This window comes from Schistocerca cancellata, chromosome 6, assembly GCF_023864275.1.
Source record: "Schistocerca cancellata isolate TAMUIC-IGC-003103 chromosome 6, iqSchCanc2.1, whole genome shotgun sequence".
Taxonomy (NCBI): Eukaryota; Metazoa; Arthropoda; class Insecta; order Orthoptera; family Acrididae; genus Schistocerca; species Schistocerca cancellata.
Window position 1 is genome coordinate 639542433 of NC_064631.1, and position 12020 is coordinate 639554452.

The 12020-nt window shown below is 44.6% G+C and overlaps 1 protein-coding gene across 1 annotated transcript in view; it reads left to right on the plus strand.

The window, feature by feature from the left end:
* The first annotated feature begins 521 nt into the window (after window positions 1–521).
* Window positions 522–12020, plus strand: part of LOC126191244 (putative gustatory receptor 28b) — a 116369-nt gene continuing 104870 nt past the window's right edge. The window contains exon 1 of the mRNA XM_049932054.1: window positions 522–604. Coding sequence (XP_049788011.1) covers window positions 533–604 — 72 coding nt within the window. The 5' untranslated portion in view covers window positions 522–532. The remainder of the gene's footprint in view (window positions 605–12020) is intronic.

A 12020-nucleotide genomic window follows, 5' to 3' on the forward strand; every position in this document is an offset into this window, starting at 1 on the left:
TTTATCTTTGACAAGGTGGTAATCGATAGTCAACCTTATCTATGCTATGGATTATCACTGCTCATCACGTGTCACCTGAACCACGCACCCCTTTCTCACAATATATAAGTCGCTCTCAGACACCCGACCAGTCAGTCGGCAAGACTCAGCGGAGCAGCGCCTCTGAGGAAGTCCAGCGCAGTCCTGGACGAAACGTAAGGAGCAGAAAAGTTCTTGGACCACGACCTCACATCCCGGAAAGTATATCAACAGTCTTCTTAATTACATTCAATGCCGGGTCCCAAGCCTTGCTGAGATTGTAGCCACAATCTCGGTTGATAAGATCTTCCCTGGTGCGAATTTCGATAGCGAACTGGCGACCAGGGAGGACGTAGCAGCACATCGACGCTACGACAGTTTCCGACGGCCACGTCTTCGCGACCGCCGGCGCGCGGGCGCGGACGGCGAAGTGAGCGGCCCGCGGGGGGAGGGGATTTATATCGGCCGCGCGCCCTCAGGAGCTCAGTTCGTCAGTACACCTGACGATGGCGACATGTCTCATCGCCGAAATATTGTGCCCGTTGGACACTATGAACCGGCAGTATACCCGTGGACTGTTCGAGCGGTAAGTAAACTGTTTATTATTTTAAAAAGTAATCGCCATAACTACTAATAAATTTATCCCCACTGTGAACGACGGTGGTCAGCGCCTTCAAGGGAGAAATGTTTGGTGTTGCCATTGGAATCTTGATCGGCCCCGGGCGTACACCTCTCTTTCCGAAGCAAATCTACTGCCACAAATGACATTCTTCACTGGTCCAGAAATACGTAGAGTACCTGAGGAGAGATCGAGCCTTTATGGAGGATGTGTATGGGTCTCCCAGAAAACTTCTGTAGCGTAGTCAGAGCAACATTGTTAAAATGTCTCTGGGCCCACGTGTTGCCATGGGTGTTTCGACTACGCTGCAGACGTTTTGCGGGGAAGCACTTAGACGTCCTCCAAACAGTCCCTATTGTTGTTTTGGAACGCTCAAGAAAGACATTCGTGGCCATAGGTTTGCTTCAGATGAAGAGCTGCATGCCTGGGTACAATCATTCTTCTGTACGTATCCACAAACATTTTTCCATGAAGGTTTTGATCATCTGGTCTCACAGTGGAATTAATGTATTAACAATTACAGAGATTACTTTTGAAGTAATAAAGATTTTCCTTACGAGGATCGTTCAATAAGTAACGCCCACACTTTTTTCTCAGAACATATTTATTGTTAAGAGACAGAATTTGGTGACAATACACATCAACATGTCTTGTCCAAGTCCTATTTTCCTATGTAGTCCCCATCACGTTCTATGGCCGTACACCAACTTTATGGAAGAGCATGTATTCGCTGCTGGTAAAAGCTGTTGTCCTGTAGGCGTAGCCATGTTTTTACTGTATGACCTACACTCTCGACATCTTCAAAGTGTGTTCCCTGTAGAGAATCTTCAAGCAGCCCAAAGAGATATAAGTCTGAGGGTGCCAGGTTTGGACTGTAGGGTGGATGAGGCAATGGTGTCCAAGCCTATTTGGCCATGTGTACCCTTGTTCTCAGACTTGTGTGTTGGCATGCATTAGTGTGTTGGAGCAGGATTTCTGCTGGGTTACTGTCTGATCGAACACAGCGGAAACGATTTTTGACTTTATTCATAGTCTTCATCTATACCTCTGAATTAATGGTTCACCCTCTTCGCATCACACCCACGAGAATGACGCCTTTACAGTCCCAGAAGACTATGACTTTTCTGATAAGTGGCAGTAATGGAGCAACCTGTGTTCTGGTCCACTCTGCATTGTTGCCGGATGTATCCAAGATGGCGGTGATAACGTCATCCAAGATGGTGGCATGTAGACTTGGCAACATTGCTTGACGTCATCCAAGATGGCGGATTTGGGCGGAAAAGATAACGGGAAGTTCAGATTCCATCAGCACAATGCAATACACCTCTACTAACCCAACAAAATGGCTGCAAAGGAAGGTTACCTCCGCTAACCTAAGTCACCCGACCATCACATCCCCCAGAAAAATATTGGGAAGCTTAAATTCCAACAGGATAATGCATCACACCATGGTTACCTCTGACAGCTTAAGAAAATCGTGGAAAGATAGGTCACTTGGGCTACCTTCCCTAACATATGTCACCTGACCGCAACCTCATCCTAGGAAATGGCTAGGAGAGGACTCAACATGTGCTGGGCTGCTGGAGAGAGAAAGGAGTGTACTTTATTTATTTATTTTGGAACAATTTATTTAGTGAGGGAGTATACTTATCACACTGATACAAAACACGTGCTTGGGTTCACGCCACACAGCCCACAGACCTGTAAACTACTCCTAAATAATGCTCTGCAGACATGCAAACAACTCGTAATTTACCGAAATAATTTCAGTATTGATAAGCAGACTCCTCCTAAATTGTGCAGTACACTGATGTGTAGACACACTCAGTACTCGTAAAGTGTCCAAATTGCTCGCAAAATAATGCAACAGACACCAAAGAACGTACACGGATGCCATCCACTTCCCTCTGTCCATTGGAGCACACAGGAGGCTGCCACACACACTCCCTGAAGTCGGTATGCACCAACACACTCCGTGAAGTGACACACAGATGTCTGTTTGGGTCTCACATGCATGAGTTGGCGAAATCTCTTTCGTCGATGACGCTACTGGACGGGAGCAAAGACTTATTTACAGAGTTCGGACGCTCCAAGGTGGACAGTGTGCACGTGTATTCACAGTTACCCTCGCTCTACCTGCTGTCTGGTAAAGAGATTATTGCCGAGCGACGCTGTAGAGATCCATTCCAGAATAGCACATGCTGCTTTCTCCGTAGCGATAATGGACCGTGCGTGTTGTGTGGCTGACGCATCGTTGCGCGTAGCTACACACCATTGCAACCGCATCTAGCAACGTTTTCAATGTTATACTGAAGCCACATGGCTATCTAAAATAATAACCAAGTCGAACTCTAGTAAATTGCATAGTGTCACAGAAATACTTATCGTGTGCTTTTGTAGGAGTTTTTGTGGTATCTCAGCTTGTATGTACGGAAATTCTTAAGCTAACAGAATCTGTTTACGAAAATAGCGCAGAATAACATCGAATACACTCTTCCCAGCAGTCCTAATGTGATGCCTTGTCCATCTCGTGTTACCCTTCCTGTTTTGAACACACAAAAACGTTCCCACCCCTATATAGAGGCTCCTATAGCCCATCACAAAGGTTTTCTTGTGACTGAATCGAGCATTATGGCCGGCCGGAGTGGCCGAGCGGTTAAAGGCGCTACAGTCTGGAACCGCACGACCGCTACGGTCGCAGGTTCGAATCCTGCCTCGGGCATGGATGTGTGTGATGTCCTTAGGTTAGTTAGGTTTAAGTTGTTCTAAGTTCTAGGGGACTTATGACCACAGCAGTTGAGTCCCATAGTGCTCAGAGCCATTTTTTCGAACATTATGATTGGCTCTTAACGAATTTACCTGCTGAATTACTGATGCCACCTGTATCGAAGAAGAATCCACCTTTTCTTTCTTTCTGCAGACAGGCTTTATAAATTGATGTACGACATTACCTCTCAATGAAATGGTTTTTCCGGACAAATACCGAGACAGTGATCGTAGGAAGGTGTATTATCACACCAGAACTCCAGTTACACATAGCGTTCGATGCAAGCTCGTGATAAAGTCACTGAATTTTGAAAGTGATTCGGCTGAGGTACGTGATATGTAAGCAGTATTGCGACTTCATCTCACCCCTCCCCCCCCCCCCCCAGCTAGATATTTCTATAGTACTTGTAACGTATTCTGACTCGATGCCGTATCAGAGGTTCTGCGATATATCCACTGACTTATAGGCGATGACTGATTGAGAAGATCACAAACAGTAGCAGTAGATGATATGCTGATTGCAGTCGTAAGAAAATGTACACTAGCTTTTCAGATGTCTAGTGTTACGCTATCTGCTAGAAATGATCTCCATTATTTGGAATCAAGTTTTTCCATTCAAGCAGATACCTGTGTTGGATGACAGCCACAAGTGAATCATATTTCTCCCTCTCTCATGCCTTGAAATGAGATACCTTTCCCGAACCTGTCTGCTACAGTAAAATTCCAGTGAGGTTTCAGTCAGCCCCTAAGCATCTTGCAGCTGATCGCATTTCTACAGCTTGGTGCATGTGATCGCTCCGATTTAACTCCGAACTGAGCAGAAGTCGGAGAAAGCCACATCCACCGCCTTCTGCGACCCATGTAGAAACAGAACGACCTGAGTTAGTGCAACAGGACCATGTTTTGACCATTCAGTGGAAATGCACGCATTGTGGTGCGTCTCCAAACCAGATACAGATACTTATGTCCTAAGCTGATCTACATCCGTTCACATCTATCAGTCTAACATGCTATCATCGTTATTCTGTACCACCCAACAGAGAAAAATAACGAACCATAAAAGCTCCACTAACTGCATCTGATATAGAACTCACCTAGACGCCACTGCAGTCGCGATTATGCATAAATGCAATGTGGATCTGGCACAGAGAGAGAGCGTTGTGTGATGCTCCCCAGAATATCATTCCTAATGGAACACCTCGTCCCTCACTGAATTTACGCCTCAAACTGCTGCTGCCTGTGTAGTGGACTGGACAGACAGCCAATCCAATATGACCAGTAGCCGAAAGGCACGCGTTTAAACTCACGCAGGCTGGCGTGAGGTCTGGAACAGGTCAGAGAAATAAGACTAGCAAAACAGGAGATAACTGGTAGAATACTTCACTTTAATCCACAATTGGTGAACATCTCTCTTGACGGTACATGCTTCACAAGATAAATAGCAAAGGATAAAGGCGCCTTGCTAGGACGTAGCAAATGACGTAGCTGAAGGCTATGCTAACTATCGTCTCGGCAAATGAGAGCGTAATTTGTCAGTTGGCTCTGAGCACTATGGGACTCAACTGCTAAGGTCATTAGTCCCCTAGAACTTAGAACTAGTTAAACCTAACTAACCTAAGTACATCACACACATCCACGCCCGAGGCAGGATTCGAACCTGCGACCGTAGCGGTCTCGCGGTTCCAGACTGCAGTGCCAGAACCGCGCGGCCACTTCGGCCGGCAATTTGTCAGTGAACCATTGCTAGCAACGTCGGCTGTACAACTGGGGCGAGTGCTAGGAAGTATCTCTAGACCTGCCGTGTGGCGGCGCTCGGTCTGCAATCACTGACAGTGGCGACACGCGGGTCCGTCGTATACTATCGGACCGCGGCCGATTTAAAGGCTACCACCTAGCAAGTGTGACACTGTATTACGGCTCTGCAATCTGCCAGAACGGTTCGAAACTTCAGCGGCGCACAGAACAAACATCAAATGTGAAGCACCAACAAGGACGTTTTTCTATGTATATTAACAGCCTTTTTCTAAAAAAAAATGTGGAGCTTTACTTATTGAATGACCCTCGAACTTCTTTCCCATCTGTCAAGTTTTAATTTGACTGGCCCTTATATAATCAAGTTTGAACCTCGAAAGATAGGATTCGTATTCTAACATTTACTCATTTATCCACTTTGACTCTTCTCTTTCACTCATCACCATCATGGAGCGTCCCTGTGGCTGGTACAGTCCTCCTGTCGATATATAGTACAGTTGCGAATAACCCTTCGTCAGACAACCACTCGCGGGTCAACTGAGGCAAAGAGGACATTAGCGAACAACCTCAGTGACGAGCATTCCGAACGGCGGAGGGGACGGAAGAACTGGGTCTCTGACTTACGACTGTAGTTCTGATTACTCACAGAGATACCTGTCGCCCCAACCATACCGCGAAGCGTTATTACTATTATGAAGCTATTCAGCAAACCTGACGATACTAGCAGCACTCTTTGTACTGCACCAAATTTTCTTCACAATTCCCAGCTGACCTCCTTCTGAAACGAAAAGGAATAGTCATACTGTTCAGACTGACCAATTAATAGCTCAAGTGAATGAAGCAAAAGAGGCAGTAAAGGCAGTAAGAATTCATAGAACAAGGTCGCTCAGTTTAGTACACATTATTACAGCCAGCATGGATGTGAAAGGAAACAGAAATACTTGTTGGTAACTGATTTGTCCTTGACTGGCACTTTAGTAGTGTCGTAGCAAATTAACTGTGGGTCATGTTGATGGTAAATATACGAGGTGCGACAATAAAGTAATGAGTCTGATTTTCTTTGCAAGATGTGTCATCTCTGCAGGCTTGCGTAGGCACAATATCTTTGACCTTGCTCTATAATCTGCTTCTAGCCCAAGCAGCACATCGATGAAACTGCTCAGTCATGAGTTGTGCTGTAATAAGTTAACACGTGTTCGTTTCTCTCGTCACGGAAATGGAACTGCATAATATTGGGCAATGGCATGCCATTTCTTTTTGCGTTAAATTGGGTGAAAACGCGATGACAACTTACGGTAAGCTTCAGAAGGCTTTTGGAGATGAGGTTATGTCAAGAGCTCAAGTTTTTCTTTGGCATAAAGTGTTTATTGAAGGCAGAACGAATGTTGAAGATGAAGACTGCAGTGGACGACCATCAACCTCACGGACGGATGTCAACTTGGCCACGGTGCGTGATCTCGTACGATCTGATCGAAGATTATCCGTGAAAATGATTGCAGAAGAACTGAACATCAATCAAGAAGCGGTTCGTCTAATAATAACTGATGATCTAATAATAACTGATGATGTGCCAAAATTGTCCCCAAAAATCTCACACCACAACAGCGAGAAACAGGGAAAAATGTGTCAGCCGATCTGTTAGAGCAAATGGAAATCAATCCCGAATTGTTGAGCCGTGTTATCACTGGTGAAGAAAGTTACTTTTTTCAGTACGATCCAGAGACAAAACGCCAAAGTTCGCAATGGTACTCAAAGGGATCACCCGGACCAAAAAAGGCTCGCATCTCAAAGTCAAAAGTGAAATGCATGCTTGTGTGCTTCATTGATTCCAAGGGAATTGTTCATAAAGAGTGGGTGCCTCCTGGACAAACAGTTAACCAGTATTACTACAAAGATATTTTAGAAAGATTTCGTAAAAGAGTTCTTCGTGTCCGTGCCAACATTGCTGATAACTGGATTCTACATTACGATAATGCGCTATCCCACACTGCTCTGTCAGTACAGCAATTTTTAATCTCAAGACAAATTTCAGTACTACCACAGCCACCTTATTCACCTGATATCGCTCTGTGTGACTTTTTTCTATTTCCGAGAGTCAAAACGGCGGTCAAGGGACACCATTTTCAAACAACACAAGATGTCCAAAAAGCTGTGACGAAGGTCTTGGAGGATATTACAGAAGATGAGTTCCAGAGATGGTACCATCAATGGCAGAAGCGCACGAAAAAGTGTGTGCAATCAGAAGGGAACTACTTTGAAGGAGACAACACTAAACATGACTAAAACGGTAAGCAACATTTTTTTCACATCAGTCTCCTTACTTTACTGTCGCACCTCGTATAATCAAGGAAAATCTCTGTAAGACGGTCTCTGTTGGAAAGTCGTAAATATTGTTTTTGACATACCATTCGTAAAATCCTTTTCTCTTTTCAAGAGAACTGGCCGCCAGCAGACTATTGACTCTGTTTTTCCCTTCTTTTCCTCAAGCGTAACGGAGAGTAGCGGGGCCGTGACATTGTCATTCATGTACCCGTTACATCTTTCATGCTTGCGACGCGGACGCTCCACATTCGTTACCCGCGCTGTGGGACACCTGTGAAATCGTGGCGGTAAAAAGTTACTCCGTGAGCGTGGGTGACGGCCGGCTGACGTGTATAATTGACCTGCGGCTCAGTGGCTGGAACGCTTTTAATGAGACTGTCAGCCACGCGCCGGTGCCGGTCCCATTAATAAATGACGGCCTCGCAGTTTTCAACCTGGCGGCGCCGCTTCATCGAGTCGCGCACGAAAGAACGCACCGGCCGACGCTCTGTTGACCGTGCGTCGCTGTTCACTTGTCGGCTGGGAAATGGCTTTCACGCCCCGCCAGCGCGTCGGAAAACATGACGTATCGATTCGGGCTCGACGGCAGTGAGGCAGGAAAGTAATACGACGAGAAGTAGAGTTTTGTCAAACGAACTTGCCGGAAACTTGTGTTTCGTAATAACTTGTCTTTCAAGATGACAGACAAAGACGCGTTAAAACCATTCTTCTTCTATTATCAAATATTCGCACCAAAAGTCGTAAAGGATAAGATGAATATGGTCTTGAGGTTTTCTCGGGTTGTCAGTAGAGTCAAGGCACCGTCCTGCGCCAGTGTTTCGATAAGTTTTCAACCCGTCATCTTCAGACATCGCATGACGATGACAAGTAGGAGACTTCTCGAAACGACTCCTTGACTCAGCTGATAATCCGAGAAAACTTCATCAGCGAGATTCACCCTCTCCTTATGTAAACAGACAATGGAATTTATGATCCTAATGGAAACAAAAGGCTCCCATCGGCTCTTACTTTTGTTTATCTATAAACTAATTAACGGCCCTAAATTGTCATCTTAATTATCTTAATTTATTATCCAAAAACGTCGCTGAGTAGTCCATGTGTGCTCTACTTTACACAAGTGTTACTTAATGGTCAAATGGTTTTTGTCTAATGCCACAACTTTCTTTTTCAAGAACTAACTTATGACCCAAAAATAGCCTCCCAAGTTATGTTTATATAAGCCTGATCTTAATTACCGTGACTTATGATCCATAAATGGCAGCCTGCTGCCCCCCCCCCCACCTCCTTGTAGTGCCTTACTTTTGCCACCCCCCTCCCCCCATCACCACCACCACCACCACCACCACCACACCACTTATAAGGCAGGATAATGAGATGGATTTAGTATTTGTGATCTGTACATCCAGTCAGTCAACAGCAGCAGCAAGAAATTCACGTGATATCTACAATACCATTTTTACCATTTTCAGCAGAGTATTGTGTCTTATGGCATGTTCTGCAGGTGCCTCAAGCTGTGAAGCTATTTACAAATGGTTCAAATGGCTCTGAGCACTATGCGACTTAACTTCTGAGGTCATCAGTCGCCTAGAACTTAGAACTAATTAAACCTAACTAACCTAAGGACATCACACACATCCATGCCCGAGGCAGGATTCGAACCTGCGACCGGAGCGGTCGCCCGGTTCCAGACTGTAGCGCCGAGAACCGCACGGCCACTCCAGCCGGCCAGCTATTTACAGTTTTGAGACAATTCGTTATATCGATTTTCTTCCAATTTCAAGAATACACACGTAAATACAGGACTGCAAATGGTTCGCAATTTCTGTAGTGTGATATTTTAACAAATGTAGTGATATCCTACATTAAACAATTAGCACAATGCAATATTTTAACAAATACAACTGTATTACACACTGAACACTGCATTATTTAAAGAAACGAGTATGCTCCTGCCACACACCTTCTGCAAATACTCCAACATCTGACTACCAGTTCGGGCTATTTACAATTTTACTGATAACTACCCAAAGACGCGCGATACATTGAATATTTGGCAATTACCTATACAGCACAACAAATATGCTATTGGTATGTTTTGCTCTAAGGGAATTGTCCTTGCTTTGTTATTATCCTAAAAACAATGATGCCACTGTCAGGCTAATACAGGGGACTCAGACCTATAAGATTATGTTAACTAATGGTGGGAACATTCATGCAGACACAATACATCATTCAGTTACAATCTGAGCAGTGTCCCATACCTGCACTGTTGCTACCATCATTTCCAGAGGAGTGGGGAAGGGGAGGGGGGGGAGATATAGGATCTGAAATGTACATGTACACACTTTATTTAAGAAAGCTAGTAAAATTCAGGAACGACTCTCCCACTGTCTCAATTATACATGTATTATGTTGGGCAATTACAGCCAACAGCTTCTGCGCCTACTATGTAGTTCACACATTTATTTATTTATACGTGTCCAGAACATAACATATTAAATATAATTTATCATACATAGCATATCATACATATATATTACAAGTATTACAGAGAATATGTGCATATTTATATTCCATGTGCTGCCCAGAATTCCGCTGCGCTGACTGCCTTACCATTGGCTATAATCAGATCGTCCTTGGACACAAGTTTCGACAGTTTCCTACAGTTGAGTAGGTACTGATGGGGTTCACCACACTCACACAGTTCGTCCCCTGAGATGTATCCCCATTTCTTCATGTCCTCCTTGCAGCGAGATACTCCAGTTCTCAGTCTATTGTAGTGTATGGGAGATGGTGACCTGTAGCAATTCTTCCTTGGGGTTGTCCCAATATTTCTCTGATGATGAGCTACGCCAGAGTTGTATCCTATGGCCTGCAGGTAATGTCTGGATTGGTTGCGTTGTCCGGAGAAAACTTTTTCTCAACTTGAGTCTTGGTGTTTGATGTTCGCATCCAAACATGGGGTGTCTCTGATCCGTCTCCTGCTTCTTTCTTTCCATTTCAGCTGCTGTTCTCCTTCGGATGTCTGGAGGTGCTATGCCCATAAGGTGGTAGATTTTGTCAACAGGGGTTGCCCGCAGGCAGCCGGTTACAAATCGTCCTGTTTCATTCAGGGCAAAATTTACCTGTTTGGCATGGCTGGATTTCTGCCATACAGGTGTTGCATATTCAGCAGTAGAGAAGTACAAAGCGAGGGCAGATGTGTGGAGGACCTGTGGGTGTGGTCCCCAGTTGTTGCTGGTCAGTTTCTTAATAATGTTGTTCCTCGCATTGACTTTATTTTTTGTATCTGTACAGTTGTCCTTGAAGGTGACGGACCAGTCCAACTTCACTCCGAGGTACTTTGGGGTGTCACAGTGGGTCAGCTGTTGACCTCTCCAGGTTATTCACAGTTTCCTCCGTGCCTCTCTGTTTCGTAAGTGGAACGCACTCATTTGTGTTTTGGAGGGGTTTGGCTTCAGGTACTTGCTATTGTAGTAGTTATATATTGGCTCAAGACTTATTGTGAGTTTTTCTTCCACCTCCTCGAAAGTTCTACCTTGTGCGGCAAGTTCTGTGTCATCTGCATAAATGAAAGATCTTGTGACAGGATTAACTGGCCGATCATTAGCGAAAATACTAAACAGCAGTGGGGCTAGCACACTTCCTTGGGGGATACCATTTTCTGTGCTCTCCACCAGCTCCTCTTGTTTTGTAGAGTGACAAAGAAACATCTGTTTTGTAGCAGGAATCTTATAAACTGTGTGAGGTGGAAGTCTTTCGTGATGGCATAGATCTTTGTTAACATTTTCCTGAGATTAATGGTGTCATATGCAGCAGTAAGATCCACAAAGGCGACACCGGTGATCTGCCCACATTCATATCCATCCTCTGTGTATTGTGTCAGGTTCAAGATGTGTCCAAAACAAGACCTCCCAGGGCGGAACCCAGACTGTTCTCTGATCAGTGTTTGATCGACTTGGTCCGATATTCGATTGAGGGTCATTCTCTCTCAAATTTTGTATATTTGACATAAGAGTGGTATGGGTAGGAAAGTTTTGGCATCTGTTGGCTGTTTCACCAGTTTCAGTAAGGCCACAACTTTGGTTTTTCTCCAGATCTTTGGTATTTGCAATTTTGAGACACAACTGTTCATCATATCTAGAATCCACTTCTTGGTTGCTGGTCCAAACATTTTTATCTGTTCCGTCCTCAAGTCATCTAAACCTGCAGCTTTATTGTTCTTCATTGAGCATATTGTAGTTTCTAATCCTTCCAATGAGAATGGTGTGCCAATATAGATATTCTTCTCAGTAATTCTCTGGATCATTGGAGTTACCGATTTTTTATTAACTTTGCCATTCAGCAGTAACTGATGTGCTATCTGGTTGGGTGTTATATCAGAGATGGCCGAGGGAATAGCTGTTGGGTCGTTTCCAAGGTTCTTCAGCAATTGCCATGCCTTTCTACTACTTTGTTTCATATCGAGCTGCGTCATAAGATCGCACCATTTTTCTTTCCTTCTAGCTGATGTGGCTAGTATAAGCTCTTCACACATTCTACA